Raw genomic sequence first — 19914 nt, 5'->3', positions numbered from 1 at the left:
CGAGTAGGTAAGACCTATTTTAAGGTGAGGCAGGTTATGTGAGTCTGAATACATTCAAGATTTAGGGAGAAAAAAAAAAAAAAAAACTTCAACAGACACTTCCTAATTTAAAGGAAAAAAAAAAAAAAAGATCAAGTTGCAATAACCATTTGATGTGTTACAGATTAAAAAAAAACAACTGTGAAGTTTAATAGTTGCATTATTTTATTAATACAATCAAAGGAGGCTAAATTTTTATGTTTAGCTAAGTGGATCTCCTTGCAGATACTTGTACATTTCCAGTCAGGCAAGTTTCAGGACCTCTTCTATCATTGTTCCGATTCCATCAAAGATTTCATGCAAAGGAGCCTTGCACATGAAAGCACAGGTAGTAACTATCTTATTGGCTTTATCCACATGCGATTCATTTACATCTTTGCAAACATGCTTACATCCGAGCTCTGCTATAGCAGATGCTATTTCAACATCGGGAAATCTGTAAGTAAAAAGACTTTAATTAACATAAAGAGATGCTGTAGCCATAACCAACTGACAACGTAACTTGAATGAGAGAACAACAGGAATATTTAAGTGATCTTTTTAGCTGATGATAACAATGAAGTCGAACAGACTTCCACTGTCAGATTTTCCCTTATCCCCTATGTCCATAGCAACTGATCCGATAACTTTGAAAACAAGAGATTTAACATCTAAAATGCATGTTCACAGTATGTGTGACGGCATGATTCTGTTTAACAATCTTTTAATAAGTTTACAAGGTGATACTAAGTGCGGCAATAACTGATGCCCGAAAGTTTGTGAGAAGCCAGGTGCGCTTGCAGAATGTTAGATCTTTTTCTGCCCCTCTATATAAAGACTTTCACTGGGATTCTGCAGAGGGTTTTTTGTTTTTCCTGAGGAAAAGGCAGGAATAGGGGACAGAGATAAACCTTCACTATGGCTGTGTAGCTGCTGATTCAGAAGTTGATCAGGAGTTGACAGTCCTTGAAGCAGCACTGACTGCCAGGCCCTGCTCTCAGCTGCTTCCTCCATACTGGCCCCAAACCACTACCACCAGAAAAACTCATTAAAAACTCCTGAGCAAACAAAACCCCAAAGACATAGTTTAAATGCTCGTTCAGATGACCACTTTTGCAACATGAATCTGAGCCTTCAAAGCTATTAGGTAAGCAAATCCCATATCTCATGTAATACGAGCTACAACTAGACACTCAATTACCATGAATGTATTGAGAAAAAATAACTTGATACCCATGGCCACCTGCTAGTTTGTACAACTAGGATCCTACAACAATTGCTTTGTTCTGTCCCTTTCAGGACTGACGGACAGTCACTGGCACCCACACTGCAGAAGAAAGCCAGTCTGGGAGCCTATGTTCCCTGCACTGGCTCACGGACAGATGGTTTGGGCAAGATTTACTTGTCGTCTTTACATTTTTTTAATGGTAATGTGCCTGCGGATGTTGGTATCACAGAACATGTCACAGACCAATGTATTTCTGAACTCAGGGATAAATTGTTCTAACATCAAAGTGCATAATGAGTCACCCGACGTCCACATTCAGCTTCTCTGCCCTGATAGTTCTATGCCTACTGTTATTAAGCGAGTGAAAAAGCTTAAAATAAGAAAAAAACATAACTAATAAGTTACCCAATGGTTACTCATACCAGAGGCCTGAGCTTTTGCAGAGAAGACTAGTGTTTTCTAATATTAACTCCCAGGTAAACTATCTCCGTCCATCCCCTTCTTACCTTCCATCAACATTTTTATCTTGGCCAACAGTGACCTCACAACCAGGAAAGACTTTAGCTGCCAAGACTGGAGATATGCAGCACAAACCAATTGGTTTTTTAGCACTATGGAAAGCTTGGAGAGTGGAGTTCACGTGCTCATTGACAGTACAGTTCTTGCCATCTACTGCCCAGGAACACAGGTTCTTTGCTACACCAAATCCACCTCAAAAAAAAAAAAAAAAACAAAGGCAAATATAAGGCACTGCTAAAAGCTATTAAGTACCACACTAGAAAGAAGTTATCTTTTTTCAGTCTTTTCACAATGTAACCATAGTATAGGTAGAAAGTTTAAGTTACTCTACTGAAAGTTTTCAGCAGATAAAACATGATGGGTTTATAATGTTAGAAGTTTAACTGCAGATTTTTAATTCCATATATGTTACGTAGGTCAGAAGGCTTAATCTTGTTTCAGTGAGCAATAAATAGAGAAACAGGAAACCTTATATTCATTTGCTAGTCATTGCACAATCTGATACGCTCTCATCAGTAAGCAAGAGGGGGATTAAAAGAGCAATGATAATTAAAAGTAGGAGAAAGCAGTTCATGAGGATAATGCAGACAATAGATTGACCCTCTAGAGTAATTTCACTGACGAGTTTTAGTTACTATTTAAACAGTTATAAAAGAGAGTTTTTTCCTCCTAGAAATCTTTTTTGGACTTAAAAAAATTAAAGCAAGGTTTACATCATAAAAACTATACAGCTACTACATAAAAAGGAATGGATAAAAATGTGATATTCTGAGGCATACCACTTGTAAATGATGACATAATTTGCTGTTAAAAAAAAATGCTCAATTTGTCTTTCCAGAAATTAGTTATAAGAAGTAATCCTTTATCTGCATTTGCTCCTCATTTAATTCTACAAACACATTATATTTTATAGCATCATCGCTTGCTGGATTTAGAACCATCTAAATTATCAAAGCTATTAGGAAGTGTAACCATCCATTATATTTGACTTCCTAGGGAATGCACACAACATCACATTTTCTATAATAAATAATCATGATGCAACACAAATTTTCAGAAGTATTTCAAGGGACAACATCAAGACGTTTTGCACTTTTAATATTTTTGCTTTCATTACATCCCCTTTAGTCACTTTTGGCTGTTATCTGGAATCTCTGAGGTAAGATTTTAATTTTCAAACTTAATAGGGTTTTATTTCCCTCTAAAAGTTATTACTGTAACCCCCCTGAGTCTGGGTTATAACAGAGCATGAAATTAACGTGGAAAATATTTGCTAGCTTCTACTCCCAGATCAGCCCTGATGTCACTAACTCATTCCAGTTTTAGAGGTATATTTATCAGCGTTATACACATATGCCATCTGCTGGCCTTACAACAGAAGACAGTGAATCAATTTAAAAACTAACCCTTGGGCCCAGTTGTGAAGGCAGTATTTAACAATATTATGACTACTCTGGAAAGTGATCTTGAGCATGTCGTAATTCTCTCATAACACTTTTGTTTCTTCACTTCTAAAATCATTACAATTACATCCTTCTGAAAAGCAATTTTTTGGTGTATAAAACAATATTCCATAAACATACTTAGTATAGCTTGATCAGGAGCAGCCAGATACATAATTAAAAAAAAAAGTGCTCCCGTCTGACGGGCAATATCATCTATCGGGCAACCTGCTATTCTGCCATCAATTTCAGACGCACTAAAATTAAGGCATTGCAACGTAATGGCAAGTCCTGGCCTTATTCTTCTACTCTGGTCAACGTTCTTGTCCACAAGCAGGTACGGAAGACCTGACAATCTCTAGAAAGAAAGAACGGTATGATGTTTAATCTAACACCAGAAGAAGACTGTGGCATTTTAAATTAATAAACTTTAAATTAATAAATAATCTGAGATGACTTGCCAGCCCACAAGAGCTTGCTAAAATATTTCGTTATCTTCAAAAGAAAATAAATAAGTAAAAAAGAAAGATGTCTCTCACATTCAAGAGTATTATCTGAACGAATTTAAACATAAAAAAGTACTGAAGGCAAGGCAGTCATTTGCAATTAAAGAAGTCTGAATGATTTTCTTTTAAAAGCACCTACCAGGGAAAATGACTGCATCGAATTCACTAACTTTCAGTTCAGCCAAATCCTGAATGTTGCCTCTTGCCAGTCTGGCGCTTTCAACTAGCACATTTCTCTTCTCTCCTGTTGGACTTCCTTTTAAATGGTTGACTACATCCCTTTGCTCAATATTAGGAGCAAATATCTTTACCTAGAACACAGAGATAAAGCAATTTTGCGCATGTAAACAAAACCCCTACATACTGCTGAGGATGAAGATCATTTAATCAAAACAGTTTTTGTTGCTGAAGTCTCTTACCGAAGGAAAGTGGATTCCACAGGACAATATATTGCAACAAATAACCACAGTGATAGACGATGTGATGTATGAGGATGGCTAAATTCAGCTCTTCTCCCTATCTTATCCCTGCAATGTCTGACGGGAGCATATTCTTATGCCAGCATTAAGCTTACTGATTTTGCCAGAGCCTGACTTCACTCTCAGGTGGATAATCCGAGGCACAAACAGTGCATTATATTTATATAGTATATATAAAGTATGTGTGTGTGTACACACACATGCACATATACAAACACACATGAACTATGTATAGTATATATTCAGATTATATATAAAATATATATACACACATGTACATTTATATATCAAAAGAAGCCGCCTGGTTACAGCAGAGTTAACAGAAAGTCTGTTCTTGACCTTTATGGGATCAAGGTGCTAGAAGAGATGTAAAAAAGACAGAAGATCAAGATTCAAACTTCACATGCATTTCTAGTACAGACATTACAGTTAGAGAATATGTATTCATTTTCCTGAGAGACTAGAAGCAGGAAGAAAAACAGAAAACAAGACAGAACTTATGTGGGTTATGCCTGAAAGGGAAAAGTGGCATCAGCAGGATGAAGCTCTGTCACAACTCGAACACAGTGGCTATTTTCACATCTCTGTTTTGATGCCTGCTTTGCCACCTTCTCAGCGCTCACTGATTCAGCTAATCTGGGCTAGGGCCGTTGCACTGAACATGTGATTTTTTTTTGGTGACCCACGAAAACCTCAGCTCTGCACTAAGATATCGGGGGCAGCGCCCTCCCTACGACCAGGCGAGTCACGCCCAAAAAAAGGTGGGAGCGGCCGAGCAGCAAACAAACAGGCAAAAAGCCTAAGCCAGGGCAGCAGCCGGCCTTGTGCAGAAGCAGCTAGCAAGGAGCTATCTGGCTCAAGAATTTTTTTTAACCTGACCCCATCTTTAGCTCCCCACTTCAAAGCCGTGGCCCCCGCCCCCCCCCCCGGCTCGCTGGGTGCGGGGGCCGCCACCCCGCCTCTGACCGCCCTCCCCGCCGCCACCCAACGCGCGTCGTGGCCGAAGGCGCCAAAATAACAAAACAAAACAAACAAAACCGGGGGAAAATAAAGTAACCGGGACTAAATTAAGGCCCAGGACGGGCAGCCGGCAGCTGCGGGCCAAGGGCGCAGAGCGGGAGGGCAGAGGGAGAGGGAGCCCCTGCGGGGGCTGCTCGCTGCCCTGCTCGGCGGCAGCCCCGGCCCGGCCCGGCGGCGGCGGCGGCGCCGGTCGCCCCCGTTGCCGCCGCGCTCCTACCTCGGCGCCGCCGCGGCTGAGGTGCACCAGCGCCGCCGAGGCCTCGTGAATCTCGCTGCCATCGAAGACGCCGCAGCCGGCGAGGACCAAGGCCACCCGCTTGCCCATGGCGGCCGCGGTCCTCCCTCCCTCTCTCCGCCTTCCCCCCGCTGCCTCCGCCTTCCCGCCGGGGACCCTTCTCCCCGCCCTCGGCGTGGGCGGAGGTCACCCAAACAAGGGTGGGCTTGGGTGCAGCCAAGCGGCGCGGCTGGCTCACGCCGTGACGGCGCTGCGGCTCTGCCGTGGCCCTGTGCCCGAGCAGAAAGGCAGCGTTCGGGGGAGAAGCCGGGCTCCGGCCCAGCCGCCATCTCGCAGCTCCCTGCCAGGCGGCGCGCGGCCGCGGGCCTGCTTCCGCGCCAGCCACGCAGCCCGCACCCGGGGGCTCGCTCAGCCCACACCCAGGGCCTCGCACAATCCACGCCTGGGGTCTCACTCACGCAGCCTGCATCTGGGGTCTCGCACAACCTCCGCCCGGGGTCTCGCACAGCCTGTGCCTGGGGTCTTGCACAACCCACACCCAGGGTCTGGCACAGCCTGCACCCAGGGGCTCACCGCTTGCACCTCAGGACCTCATAGAGCCTGCGCTGAGGGGTCCCACGCAGCCCATGCCCGGGGTCTCAGCCTGTGCCCAGGGTCTCACACCGCCTGCACCTCAGGACCTCATAGAGCCTGCGCTGAGGGGTCCCACGCAGCCCATGCCCGGGGTCTCACACCGCCTGCACCTCAGGACCTCATAGAGCCTGCGCTGAGGGGTCCCACGCAGCCCATGCCCGGGGTCTCAGCCTGTGCCCAGGGTCTCACACCGCCTGCACCTCAGGACCTCATAAAGCCTGTGCTGAGAGGTCCCACGCAGCCCATGCCCGGGGTCTCAGCCCACATCTGACAGCCCACATCTGGGGGGGGGGGGGCTCACACAGCCTGGGCCCAGGGAGCTCAGCCTGCACCCAGGGGTCTGACACAGCCCGCACCCGGTGGTCTCACCCAGCCTGTGCCCAGCCAAAGGAATCAGGCTGTGAAGATGAGAAAACAACTTGTGCTACTGCAGTGTGGACATAATTCCTGGTTAGGTGTTTTTCACTAGGTCATTTAGTTTTAGTATTATCTTTTCTGCCTTATGAAATGCAGGGAGTGGTAAGATTTAAATGTCAGTGGGAAGTACAGCAAAATTAGATGTTCCTTTATTTTTAAGAGAGACACGCTCAACTGTAATTTAGTTTTCATTTCCTCTCTGGCCCTTTTATCACAGTGCAGCAGTAACCTGACTAAAGTAGAGAAAGTATCTGATAATTTTTTACTCAATTTTTGTAACGGCTGTGACAAAATCTGCATGTCCTTAGACTGTCTGAAAGCTGCTGTGCCTCCAGTAAGACCTAGTAAAGGACCAGTGGTTTCGGTATGAAGCTTTCTTCGTTTTACACAGACAGATGACTATAAGGGTATACTGAATATCATGCTTTGAAAGCCAGAAAACGCGGAATTCAGGTAGAGGCCAACTCTCTCGCAGGACCCCGATGCTATTTGTTTCAGGGCCACCCTAACTAGTAAGGCACGTACAGGAAAAGCAGAGCGAAATTCTCCCGCCAGTCCTTCCTTCACCCACTGCCGGCTGAGTCACTAGGGCCTTGCCCTAAGGAACAGAAGGGCTTCTTTGAGCCAAGGCAGATGTTCATCCCTAGCCCCCTACTTACAACTGGGCACGCAAATGCTACACCAGAGACTAGAGAGCTTAATTTTAGCAAAATCTCAGTTCCCAGTCCTTCGTTGTTTGTTAGCTTCTTCTCTTCTAAGAAGAAGAAACTTGCGCTTAATAAAAGCCTACACTTTTACTGCACCAAAAGGCTGATAGGCTGCATCCTGCAGAAGATGGGAGTGTTTGCCAAAAATTCAGAGTATGAGAGCTCTGCAGGGGACACAACCCTGCATCAGGCAGGAAAAATGGCATACAAAAGAAAAACCTCTGTCTGTAGCAAAATGCATTCAGCTATATACTGAGAGATTGGGGCTCCCTGCGTGACCGTGAGTAGGGAGATTCTTGAACACGAGAGGGACAAGGTAGGGAAAATGCCTGCCTAAGCGCAGGCTGCTGTCTGCTGGCAACGCTGTGCTCCAAGTGAATATAAAGCTACAGCTTTGTTCCCATTGCAGCCCACATCCCACCCACCAGGGTTGGGCAGGACTGCAGTGCAACTCCAGCTCTGAAAACCTTCAGTTCCCTGACCACCTAATCCTAATCGTCTCTGCAACCACACCCTGGGAGACCCCTCCCAGCTCAAAATGCGCATGGAGTTAGAGGGCTGTACTACACCAGGCCCTCATCTGATCCTCCAGGCTGAGCAGGGCCCCAGGGCAATTCCACTAGAGCCATCTCAGCCCCCTCAGAGATCCAACATGTGCTTGGTGAGAAGAGATGTGTAGTTCAGCACACCTTGCTTGCTAATATGGGACTCGCTGGGCTCAGCAGCAAGAGAGGAGTAGAGGTGAAGGAGAGGTAGGGTTCGAGATAGGGGAAATGAGCATCTTCAGAGCTGGAATCCCACCAGAGTCCTCCTCACTCCTGGGACCTAGGAAAGGGCTGTCCTCTGCAAGGAGCTTAAATCCAATGCACATTTGGAGAGACGAGTAGACTCACCAACTCGCCTGTTTGGTAGGGCCAGTTAACGCTAGGGAACTGAGCATCTTCAGAGCTGGAATTCCCTGTTTCTTCCTGGCCTGACTTACTGACTAGTCCTCCTTAGATGGACTGTGGACCTAACTTGCAGGTAGCCTTGTCTTCAGGCTTGTTTCTTACCCTCTTTCTTGGATGGACCTCAGATTGACATCATAGGTAGCCCTGTTCCCGGGATAGACCTTGGACCTGATTGGGATGGGATGGCCCTGTCCCAGCTCCAGATCCATACCATGCTCCTGCCCTGGTTCTGTGACCTTGTCATGGCCCTCTGTCCCTGAACTGGCTTCATGTCCTCATCCCAGCTTGTGACATGTCCCTCCCTGGGTTCTGCCTCACCTTGAAACAGCCCCAAGATGACTCTTGTCTGGCCTGGGCCCATGACAACCAACAGCAAAAAGACCATTTTACAAGAGGGAACCTGAAGCCACATCTTTGCAGGGTGGAAACACGCACCTTTAAGGGAGAAGCAGCTGCTCTCCAGGCCCTGAGTGCACTAATAGGCCCTAGTTACTCTGGCCAGCCTCAGTCAGGGCCCCTGCCCACACACCTTCTGGCCAAGGACCCATGAGCTTAGGCCTGGGCACCCAGACCTAGCATGAGCTATGCTGTGTCCAGTCCTGTCTCCTGCTGTCCTGCCTTACGAGCTGCTCTTCCTGCACGGACCCTGAACCAATGTTGTAAGTAGCCTCATCTCTAGTCCTGTCTCCTGGCTGGACCCTGGACTTGACTTTATCTTGCTCTGTCTTTGACTCTTGCTGGGTCCTGTCACTACCACAAACCTGGCCCTGTTCAGGACTGTGCGACAGTCACTGTGCCTGCCAGCAGTGCGGTCAGCTTGGCTCCTGGCTTACTGTCCCATGTAAAACAGCCCTACCCCCTGCTGCTCTCCAACATCCTCAGAGCTGGTAAAAATGATGAAAGTTGGTATGGGACTTCAAATAAACGTGTGTTTGCAATGTGGAGATGATTCACTGCTCTGCTATGTGGCAGCATCAGAGCTAGGTTCACGGCTAGGGTGCCAGGGCACAGTGCTGCACACCTTCCTTCAGCAAAGTAAAGCATTCAAAAACATGCAAGCTGGCTGCAGCTAGCACTCTTACATTTGCACCCAGCACAAAGTCCAGTTTAGGCAGTGATTCAACATATTTTTTTCCAAAGCACGAGGTGAAAAAAGGCTAAAACTGTGGCCTTCATGCATTTCCTTTCTACACTGTACCTAACGTGATGTTTTCCTCCTTCACGCAAGGCCGCTGCTTTAGCTCCTCATCACCTCCAGCCTCGGCCCTCCAGCAAGCGTCCGCCCCCCCCCCCCCCGCCCCCGTCAGTGTAACCTCGGCGGGGCCGACGAGGCCTCTCCGGCCGCCCCGGGCCCCGTGGGCGTGGGCAGGGCCGGCCGCCTCCCGCCCAGCTGGGGCTCGCTGCGCAGCTTCCCTCAGCCCCGCTCCCGCCTACCCACGGCCGGCGGCAGCACCGGGGCTCGGCACGGCGCCCCGCAGGCCGCGAGCAACGGCCCCGGCGGCAGAGGGGAGCGGGGCCGCGCCGCCATGGGCGCCGCTCGCCTCTGCCAGCGGCTGCTGCTGCTGTTGGCCTGGGCGCCGTGCTTCTCGGCCGGGCTCCGCTCCGCGCAGCGGCGCTGGCCGGTGCCTTACAGGTGAGTGGCTGGCGGAGGGAGGCCGCTGCCGGGGCGGGGGGGGGGGGGGGGAGGGAAAGGCACGTCCCCGCACCTCACTCGCGGCCTCCCTACCCCGTTGCCCACTTCCCCGGTGCGGGCTGTGATGGCGGCGGGAGCGGGGGGAACTGTGGGGGGGGGGAGTGTCCCCTCCCCCCACCGCGAGCGCGCGAGGCGGGGCTGGTCCAACGGCCGCGCGCGAGGCGGGGCGGGGCGGGGCCAACGGCCGCGCGCGAGGCGGGGCGGGGCCAACGGCCGCGCGCGAGGCGGGCGCCGCGGCTTGGCGGCAGCAGGGCGAGGGTCGTCGGCGCAGTAAATGGCGCTGTGAAGCCTGGCGGGCGGAGGTGGGGTGTCCGCCCTGTCTTAATCTCGGGGGCGCAGTTTTTGCCCTCTGTCCTGCCCCGGGCTGCCTTCCAGCCGGCTAGCCAAAACAGGGCCGCCCCCGCAGGGAGCCTGACTGCAGGAAAACTTTGGTTTGCTTAGGGTCATGCTGCAGGAACCTCTCATGAGGGGTCATGCGGTTAAGCTGCTCTTTTCGACTCGGCTCCTTGAAATCCGTCATGAAGGAAGGTGCTATGTGTATGAAGTGCTGGCCTGGAAGTTCGGTTTGGTCCTCCAAGGTCTTAAGGTTAAAATCGCGGCTAAGTGATTGTTGTTGTTTTGTTTTCTCCTGATCCTCTGACAGCGTTATCCAAGTGCTCTGAAGTTAGTGCCACAGTGCCCATCCTCCTTGTACTGTTAGGAGGATTGCCCATACTCCTTGCGCTATTCCCAGAAAGTATTAGTTTTGATGGTTAGTAAAACTAATTTGAGAAATTATTGCAAAAATGCCCGTTCTGGTAGGCACCATTCTCATATTTCTGTTCTGTACAGAATGAAGTGCTGGCAGGAGAGCTGAGAGAGCCATCAGGCTTTCCAGTTTTGGCATTTGTTCTAAAAAGGCTATTAATAGCTTCACTTTTTAATAATAGGAATATGTGGCTTGTTGTTAGTACTATATTTTATATGCTCAGCTCACATGTTAGAGAAGAGGTAGCACGTACTTGACCTGATAGCTGTATTTTTTCTTCCAGCAGATGGGTTGTTGCCCTCAGTGATGAGTGCCCTAGCTTTAAAGGCGCTCATTTAGTTTCTATTTTAGTAAGAAACTGCGATAAGGAAATCAAGTTAAGATTTTTTTTAAATTGAAGTTCTTTTCGTACTGCTATTGATGGTAAATGAAATGGAGAAAAATCCTGCCAGCTGCTCCAGCTCCAGAAGGCGGCAGTGGTACTGTTGGGAAAAGTGGAAGAGTAGGTATTAATTTATTGCATGGCACTGAAGTGAGTAAATAACACTTTGTGTAGGCTAGGGAAACTAGCCTGTGCAGGAGGAACACACTTGTACGTGTGTTCTGTGTGGGTTTGTTATTTGTAAAAGGAAGTGTTATCTAACTTAACTGTTAATCTCATGAATGTCTGAGATCTTGAAAGCTTGTGTAATTGCTAGCCCTGGCAATCAGGTAATGCCTAAGGAACTTGTCTTGCAGTCGTGAATCTTTCAGATTTTCCAGTGAGTTCTGCAATTGTGAGGCCTGGTCTCAGGATGGTCAAAACCAGAATAAAAGCCTGTAGGTCGGTGTGAGCCCAACCCTCAGAAATGGGGAATTTTTATGCTTCCGATTAAGTATTAATGAAGTATTCATTGAAACATACTTGTTTATCTTAGTGTCGTATGTGAGGTACGGTGGGGCGGGGAAAATTGAAAACTTAATTTGGAATAATTTGGTATAATTTGGAAACAGGATGTATGCCAGGTGTAAATCTCTGCTTTTTGGCCATATGCTCTCTTTCTAGCTAGATTTTTTTTTTTTTCAGCCTAGGCAGAATGAAAGTAGACGTTCAGAACTACAGCAGTAAGCTTGGAAAAACCCAGAGGGAGAAACTGCAGTGTATAGGCAGGGTTAGAGGCTTTTTAGTATGGCTCAGGAAGTCCAGTATGCTTGAGTCATCTGAGAGCTAGGGTATTTGTGCCATTCGGTAACTATGGGCAACAGCTTCCTGGTGTGTTAAACTCACAGGGTGTGCTTTGGAGAGCCTGTGTATGCCCGTCTACCTTGGCAACTCCAGGCAGGAATATAGGCATCTTACTGAAGTGAAATATATCTCACACTCTTAGGAGTTAGGGTGGGACTAGAAGGAGATTGGCAAAGGAAGACTTACTGGAAATTTTGGGGTTTTTTTTTGCTGTTTGCATGTATTGTGATTCACTTTCTGTACTCAAGGTTTAATTCGGAATGATGAATAGAAAAAGTGAGTGAATTTAGGTTCTTAGGCCTCTTTATTTAAATTAGGTAGAGGAATAGCATGTTTCCTTCTGATATTCTCAACGTTCTGGTGTAAAAGAGGCTCCACTTAGGGAGCTATTACTTCAGTATAGTTTCCCAAAGCAAACCGATCCATCCCTGTGTAGACAGACTGTGAGGGAAACATGTTCGAGGAAGAGCTCAGCCATCCCTCTAGTCAACATCTATGGGTCTCTGATTTTGTGAATGCAAGTTGCCCTTTGCAATTCACATTGTTTCTACTTCTAAGACATCCGCACCCTGTCCAAGGTGATTTGCATTCTCATTGTGTAGCCTTAAGTCCCAGTTCTGCAAACGTGCACCTCAGCAGTCTTGCAAACTTGTCTATTCCAAGTTTTGCAGAGTCTGGATCACAGAATTTGTCTTTGGAAGATGCTACACAATGGAGCTCTCTGACTCAGGCTCTTAGGAAGTCACAAGACAGTTATTCCAGCCGTGAAGCTATGCTTACCATTCTGCCTGCTTCTCTTTCTCAACACAGGCGCTTTGATTACCGTCCAAAAACTGATCCTTACTGCCAAGCTCGTTATACGTTCTGTCCCACTGGCTCTGCCATTCCACTGATGAAAGAAGAAGATGCCATTGAAGTTTACCGATTACAGGCTCCAGTGTGGGAATTCAAATACGGGGACCTACTTGGACATTTGGTAAGGTGATGTTTTTGTTTAACAAAATTACAGTGGCAATTCAGCTGACATCAACGACGTGTCAAGAATAGGAGCCGTAAGGTTGCAATATGCCTCTATGGAAGAGTATTGGTGCACGCAGCCTTGGCTAACTATAGGAAAGATGCCTGAAAAGCAGTAAGTTCTGTAACTTTTGTCTGAAACTTATCTTAGCCAAAGAAAAGAGCGTGACCAGTACTGTTTGTGGATTTGAATATGTTCCCCTGCAGAGCTGAATATTGGCAGTGTTTTGTATGCACACAACACCATCATATTTTGGGGGTTTTGTTCTGCACTAACAGTGCACCTAGAAGATACATGGGTTTGGCCCCTTACATCTGTTGAAATGTCTGTTTAGCGTGTTAACTTTTTGTTGTTAAAGGCATATTTGCATGCACGTGAATATCTGTCAGCAATGGAAAACTGATCAAAAAGATGGATCGTGCGGACTTGTCTGCCTTTAACCATTCTTTCTTGGGTATTACAATTAGTGTTGAACAAAGTATCTATTTGTGCAGACGTGCGAATGTGAGAGAGTCTCAACTTTAATGGTTGTATAGGTCTAATAGTAGCATAAATAAGCTTTAAAAACCCCAAACACAGAGTCAAAGATGGGATTAACTTTAAATATCATTATCTTGATTGTTAAACTAAGGTTGAATTTATGTATTTGCTGTGCAGCTTAAAAAAAATGTATATCTTACTCCTTTTGTGGCTTCTATTGCTATGGTCTGTTTTTGGTGACTCAGTTCTGTTAATTTCTTTGGGATCCCTATGAGGTGAAGGTTCAAAAGTTTTGAGTTTTGGCAGTGAGCTCCCCCTGAGTATCTGCCCCTGAATAACAGAATATACAAAGGATGGATAGATGAGCACTGAGACATGACTCCATGTGCGTGATACAGTCTAATATGTTGTGCGTCAACGCTACTGAAGATGTTATAGGAACCCCTTTCCCCTTCCCTCCCCCTGTTACACAACAGCTCCCTAGCATCTCATTTTCTGTACGGTTCAAGCTGAAGTCAGTTTTACAGGATTTTCTTTATGTTAAAGCATTTTTTTTCCTTTTCCAGAAAATTATGCATGATGCTGTGGGCTTCAGGAGCTCTCTGACTGGCAAAAACTACACAATGGAGTGGTACGAACTCTTCCAGCTTGGGAACTGCACATTTCCGCACCTCCGGCCTGGCATGGATGCGCCATTCTGGTGCAACCAGGGAGCTGCCTGCTTCTATGAAGGAATAGATGATGCACACTGGAAGGAAAACGGAACTTTGGTTCTCGTGACCACAATATCAGGTAGATTTCAGACAATTCTGGTGGCAGTAGTATCATGAAATACAGAGGCAGCCTTCATGTAAAGCAGTATCTTTTCACTTACTTTCTGTAGGTTGTTTGTAATGTAGTGACTGATGCTGCTAGTTTGAAATGGAAAAATTCTCTCTGCACTCTCCGTAATGTAGAAAGTGGTATCAGGCCACTGCCTTTTGAACAGGCTGCACTGAAGAGATATTGTTAAATGAGTGCCATTTGATGTTGCTATATAAAAATACTTGAGTCTCTTGAGTATAAAAATAGTAAAGCAGCTTATACAGAACAATTATGGACTCTTTTCACATGCTTCACCAAAACAAAGCCTTCTACTGTGAAGCGGCAGATGGCAGCTGAGATAGGAAAAACTGGTAAAAATGTATGCATTACTGAGCAAACAAATAAGGCATATTTATAAATAGTTTCAATACACGTCAAAAATATTTGTCTTCGTTTCCATCTTCCCCACTCTATGTATTACAAAATGTGCAGATGTCTCCAGTAATAGATCTGTCTGTCATATGTCATAGAACAAAACCAGGATTTACAGCTCTAAAGATGTGAATGAACCCCAGAATAGCTTCCTGGAATATACTGAAAATTGATACCCTGAAATAAAAAGCTTTAATAAATCCAATCCATTACTGTAGTAATATAGCGAGTAAGAGCAAAGCTCTTTCAGGACTATTGCATTTTATGTGAGCAAAACCATTTACTCTCTTCAGTTAGCGTGATTAAGTGGTCCACTGCTCAGTGGAGCGTCAGATTACAGCTAGTGTGTTGTGGTGTTTTATGTTAGGCCCCTTTCACTTTTAGTGGCTTGCTGGGAGTGCGTGTCGAGATTATATCTATTTGGTGCAGTTAGAAATCCTAGGTGGTTCTTTAACCAACGGAATAAAGAGAGCTGCTTTCCCCTGGAAAAGGGGTGCGTGGACACAAGCACATATGGACAGCATCATCAGCTGGACTCGCTTCCTTCAGAAAGCAGACAAAAAACAGGCTGTCTAGTATGAGGGAGCTTTAAAATATGAAACAGCTGGACCATCTTTGGCCTTGCAAGATCGAATGGAGCTGTTGGCCAAGAGTGTCAGAGACCACACTTGGGGCATTTTCAATTTCTTTAACCCGGCTCATGGATCATAAGTGTTGCTTGTATGGTACGTTCATTTTATGCAGATCAAGCAAGAATATCCCAAGTCTGAGTTTTTGACTGGCTTGACATCTTCTGATAGAGTCATACAGAGTTTGATTTATTTATTTATTTATTTATTTATTTTTCTTCCTAATCTTCCTTACTTCTGGGGTCTGCTTGAGTAGAGGTCGGGAGGTGATCTAGATAGTTAGGAATACATTGATCTGAGTTCTTTTATACCGTATATCGCAGACAAATCTGAAATGGTACTGTAAAGTGTATAAATTCCAAAGCGTGCGTTTGGAATGGCAGGTTTCTGCTCCTTCAATTTAGTACAGGTCCCAGACATCGTCCAATACTGAGTTCTTCAGTGGAACATGCAAAAAGATTATGTAGGAGGAAGCTGTGGCATACTCTTCCACATAAAAAGACAGTAGTAAGAGACTGACTTAAGCCCTGAACAATAAGGTTTAATACAGCTTCCACAGTTTTCTAGAATGACATGTTTATAATGAATACACTGAAAAGTTTTGTTACCCTTACAAATGCCAAATCCCCCCTCCCTTTTCTTTTTGAATATTTCTAGAGCACATGATTACAACGTGTCAGATGAGCTTCACCACCAATAATACCTTGAAAGGATGTACTTTTCAAGGCATTGGTTATGAATTTGCTCTTCTGTTTTCCGCAAGCAGCCTCTTTCACTTGTGTTCTGAAGCCTGGCAAAACAGATTTCACTTCCTGGTATTTGTCATAAGTTTACAAACTTTTATCAGGTGTGCTTCCTTTGCTTTTGTAAGGTGACACGTCACTCCAGGAGACAGTACGTGGTCCTCTAAACTGTTCCTGAATAAAGAAGTGCAGGGTTTGAACAGTCTTCTAGAGGTTTTTTTTTTTTTTTTTGGCTAGTTTTGCAGCTTTCACTTTTGTAGTCCTTAATCACTTGGAAGAATCTTAAGACATTTTCTTTCTGTACACACTGAAAACGTAAATAACAGTATTATCATGAAGATGCAGTGCATTAAACTACAATATTTGTTGTTTAATTTATTGGTTGTTAAGACCAGAGGTTTATATTAAGTCCATCTCGGTCTTGTTAGGAGAGACAAAACCTACAATGGATTGTCACTCCTACAAGGAGTGACAGTACATTGCAGAATACACACCAAGAAGCTAATCTGCTAGGAGTTAGAGAAGATAAGGGGCAGCTGCAAGCCCATCTATAGTGCATGTAAGTACAGGTCTTGATACAGATTTTTATGACCTGCTGTTTTATTAAAACAAGGCATGAACAATTAAAAAAGCAAGTATCCAGCAAGTCTCAATAAACGGAATGATTGTTATGTTTATTGTAAAGCCCAAAAGCTCTTAAGTGAAGAACAAGTTACAGTGGGGTAACCTAGAAGGTGAATGTGTGAGCTTTAGCTGCTCTGAGGTAGTTGCCTACATGCATGCCTTACCTTAGGATAAATATGAGACGCATTATCTGATTGTGTTTTCTAACACATATCACACAAAAAGAATCTACAAAACTTGGCTGTACTGCAGGTGTGAGGTGCTGGACAGGTCTGAGTCATAGCGGCTGTATACTTTAACAGGAACGGAGAAAACAGAAAGGAAAGGCCTAGGCTGGGATGCGTTACTGGGAGTGTGAGGAAAACAGAAGCTAGACTAGTGCTCTGCTTCAGCTCTGACTTTGAGGAGGCAGATGCATCGCCTGTAAAGAGCTACCAGAGAGATGAGCTGAATTAGAGATGTCTTCTTGATTTCAGGTGTGAGTAGCCCATAACCAGAATACTCCGAACATGTATTCTAAATAAAAATAATCCTCCAGGTCTTTAAATGTACTTGCTTTCATGTCCTGCTTGTATCTTTTTGACTTAGCTCAATTTTGCTAGCTGAGGAGCTGCTGAAACAAAAGGGTATCTCATTCTGAGGTTAAGTAGGCTTCTTTTGGGAAGGGGCATGAAAGCTTCTGACCTAAATTGCTGAATAAGGATAAAATGTTAGGAAGTGCTGAAACACCTGCTCCACTGGGGAGGGCTTTGTCAACTTCAGTTGTAGATAGCATAACCTGCTCTATTTTTCTACATGTATAAGACAAAATAACAGGTATTGTGGTACTCTGAAGTTTGGATGTTTTGGAATAGTAGCAGGAAATGGGGCAGAAAAAGCAAATACAATTGAAATAACTTGTATGTAAATACAGTTTATTCAGTGGGGTATCACTACTCCCTCCAACCCAAACCTTGTGTCTTTATATAGCTAGGATGTTATAGATAAACTTTTGCAGGGAAGGGAGGGGAACCTCAAGATGGAAGATATTTCTGTGTATTTCTGTTAACTTGTATCTGTACTGCTTATTTTCATCTCCTACAGGAACCATGTTTAATGAAATGGCAAAATGGGTGAAGTATGACAATGAGACTGGCATTTATTATGAGACCTGGACAGTTCAAGCAAGTCCTGACAAACAATCAGTTGTATGGTTTGACTCTTATGAATGCTCTAAATTTATACTGAGAACATTCCAGAAGCTAGCTGACTTAGGAGCTATATTTAATAAGATACAAACAAACTATACCAGCATAATTTTATTCAGTGGAGAACCCATTTATTTGGGAAATGAAACGTCTATTTTTGGACCTGCAGGAAACAAGACTTTGGCTGCAGCTATAAGAGACTTCTACTATCCGTTCAGACCTCATCGGACAGTTGGAGAGTTCGTCGTGGATCTTTTAAAAATAATTGATCGTGTCATTTTGAATCATCAGTTTTACCTCTTTTACAACTTGGAATACTGGTTTTTACCTATGAAATCTCCTTACCTCAAAATAATTTATGAAGAAATCCCTTTACCTAATGGCAGCAAAACATTCTTTGCTTTATGAGAACCAGAGAACTTGAGAACCAACCTTGCCGTTCACCAGGATATGCTTCAAAAATTTGGAGAGTTACTGGGATGTTATTAAAATGTTGTGTACTTCACTGCTAGCCGTAAAAGTTGCTTTGGGAAGATTTTGCTAGACCAGGTGAAATAATGACTTTTTTCTTGTCAGCTGCCAAAAGTCCCTGAACGCTTGAACAGCTTTGACTTGGCCAGCTTCCATGTAACCACAGTCACTGGACATTGGATGACCCTCCGATGTGGCTACACCTCTGGCTAAACTGCAGCATGCCGGGAGGGTGAAGGAGAGGCAGCCTGCCTGGCCTGCTCTCAGGTTCTCTCCACAGAGATGGCTTTATGGGAACAGATGGCTACTGATAGCAATGGGACACACAGACTCGAAGGCTTTTTTTTTTGGTCTGACTAACTCAGCTGTCCAGGTGTAGGAGCTAACAAACACGAGTGCCTAGATGTACTCAGTTTCCTCAACAGGTGCCTTAGATCTGTATTTCTTTGGTTTCTTTTGTGCACCTAGGATCTATGAACTGTTCTCTGATTCATAACATAGCTGCTTACCAAGGTGGGGAGGGGGCAAGTGAATTTATGAGAAGATGGTATGGATGTTACCTTGTCACTTTCCTCATCTGCATTGTAAACTTAATACAGACAGCTCTTCCTTCAGTTGGTGTAATGGTTTTCTCTCTTGGATGGAAGGCACATAGTCCATTACAGGATCAACTTTGATGTATAACTAACTCCAGTGATCTAGCGGTCTCCCTTCTTAAAAAAAAGGTCTAATTGAGGCGTAAATTAGGTCAGCTTCATAGAAGCCATGTTTATATTCCTTTTCAATTCTTACAGAAGCACGGCATCTTTAATATGAAAGAAATAACTTTTGTGGGCTGTGAAAGTCACAGTTAAGAATTAGTGCTTATCACAGATATGCCTGTAAAAAGCAATTACAAACACTGCTGGTAGTGATAGTGGCAGTGAAGGTGCTGTGCCAGCTGTGGTGTCCTTGAAGTATTGTATTGCTCTTGAGTGTGTCTAGAATAGTTTGGCAATTAGTTGGCTATTAAACCCAACTGCTTTCTAGAAAGTAGCTGTTCACTTTGCCTTGGTAGCTGAAAAGGAACGTACACAACAAACATGGCTGCAGCAGCAGAATCTTTTCCAAATGCACAGCGGTAACTTTTTTTAACCGTTTGCAGAACTAGTAGCACTACTGTAGTGTTTTTTTTTACTGCATAGTAGTTAAGCAGTTAAATGAGCAGGCCACAGAATCACAGAACAGTTGAGGTTGGAAGGGACCGCTGGAGATCATCTAGTCCAACCCCCCCGCTCAAGCAGCGTCAGCTAGAGCACATTGCATAGGATCACATCCAGGCGGGTTTTGACTCTCTCCAGTGAAGGAGACTCCATGACCTCTCTGGGCAACCTGCTCCAGTGCTCTGTCACCCTCTCAGCAAAGAAGTTTTTCCTCATGTTCAGATGGAACTGCCTGTGTTTCAGTTTGTGCCTGTTGCCTCTCGTCCTGTCACTGGGCACCACGGAGAAGAGTCTGACCCCATCCTCTTGACAGCCTCCCTTCAGATACTGTAAAGCTGCAGTTTTGTTTGACGTGAGCTGAATTAACAGCCTGCAGCTACTGTATACATTGCAAGCACACAGTGATCCGATTCAAACCATAAGAATGGCAAAAAATTGACCTTGTATTAAGAGTCACTGAAATTAATTTGTTGGATTACATTATCATGTAATGAGCTGAGTATA

At 45.1% G+C, this 19914-nt stretch overlaps 2 protein-coding genes across 5 annotated transcripts; one reads left to right on the top strand and one right to left on the bottom strand.

Annotated features, from left to right (window-relative positions):
* Positions 1–181: 181 nt before the first annotated feature.
* LOC104147475 (glutamine amidotransferase-like class 1 domain-containing protein 3, mitochondrial) lies at positions 182–5791 on the bottom strand. 3 transcript variants are annotated; one of them, XM_068929595.1, is made up of 5 exons: positions 5430–5738; positions 3853–4024; positions 3349–3565; positions 1753–1957; positions 182–475 (listed from the first exon to the last, which is right to left on the bottom strand). In XM_068929595.1, the coding sequence occupies exons 2-5, from the start codon at positions 3868–3870 to the stop codon at positions 283–285; spliced, it is 633 nt and encodes a 210-aa protein (XP_068785696.1). In that variant the 5' UTR covers positions 3871–4024; positions 5430–5738; the 3' UTR covers positions 182–282. The 3 variants fall into 3 exon arrangements, with proteins under 3 accessions (XP_068785696.1, XP_068785688.1, XP_068785690.1); XM_068929587.1 differs by lacking the exon at positions 3349–3565 and having other exon boundaries at positions 5430–5791; XM_068929589.1 differs by lacking the exon at positions 3349–3565 and having other exon boundaries at positions 5472–5713.
* A 3753-nt stretch (positions 5792–9544) lies between these two features.
* CLN5 (CLN5 intracellular trafficking protein) lies at positions 9545–18822 on the top strand. Of its 2 annotated transcripts, none has more exons than XM_068929564.1 (4): positions 9545–9787; positions 12631–12796; positions 13885–14110; positions 17634–18822. In XM_068929564.1, the coding sequence occupies exons 1-4, from the start codon at positions 9681–9683 to the stop codon at positions 18143–18145; spliced, it is 1011 nt and encodes a 336-aa protein (XP_068785665.1). In that variant the 5' UTR covers positions 9545–9680; the 3' UTR covers positions 18146–18822. The 2 variants fall into 2 exon arrangements, with proteins under 2 accessions (XP_068785665.1, XP_068785662.1); XM_068929561.1 differs by lacking the exon at positions 9545–9787 and adding an exon at positions 10011–10433.
* Positions 18823–19914: the final 1092 nt, after the last annotated feature.

This window comes from Struthio camelus, chromosome 1, assembly GCF_040807025.1.
Source record: "Struthio camelus isolate bStrCam1 chromosome 1, bStrCam1.hap1, whole genome shotgun sequence".
NCBI classification, from domain to species: Eukaryota; Metazoa; Chordata; class Aves; order Struthioniformes; family Struthionidae; genus Struthio; species Struthio camelus.
The sequence above is the reverse complement of the archived record's forward strand: the minus strand, read 5'-3'. Positions and strand labels throughout refer to the sequence as shown.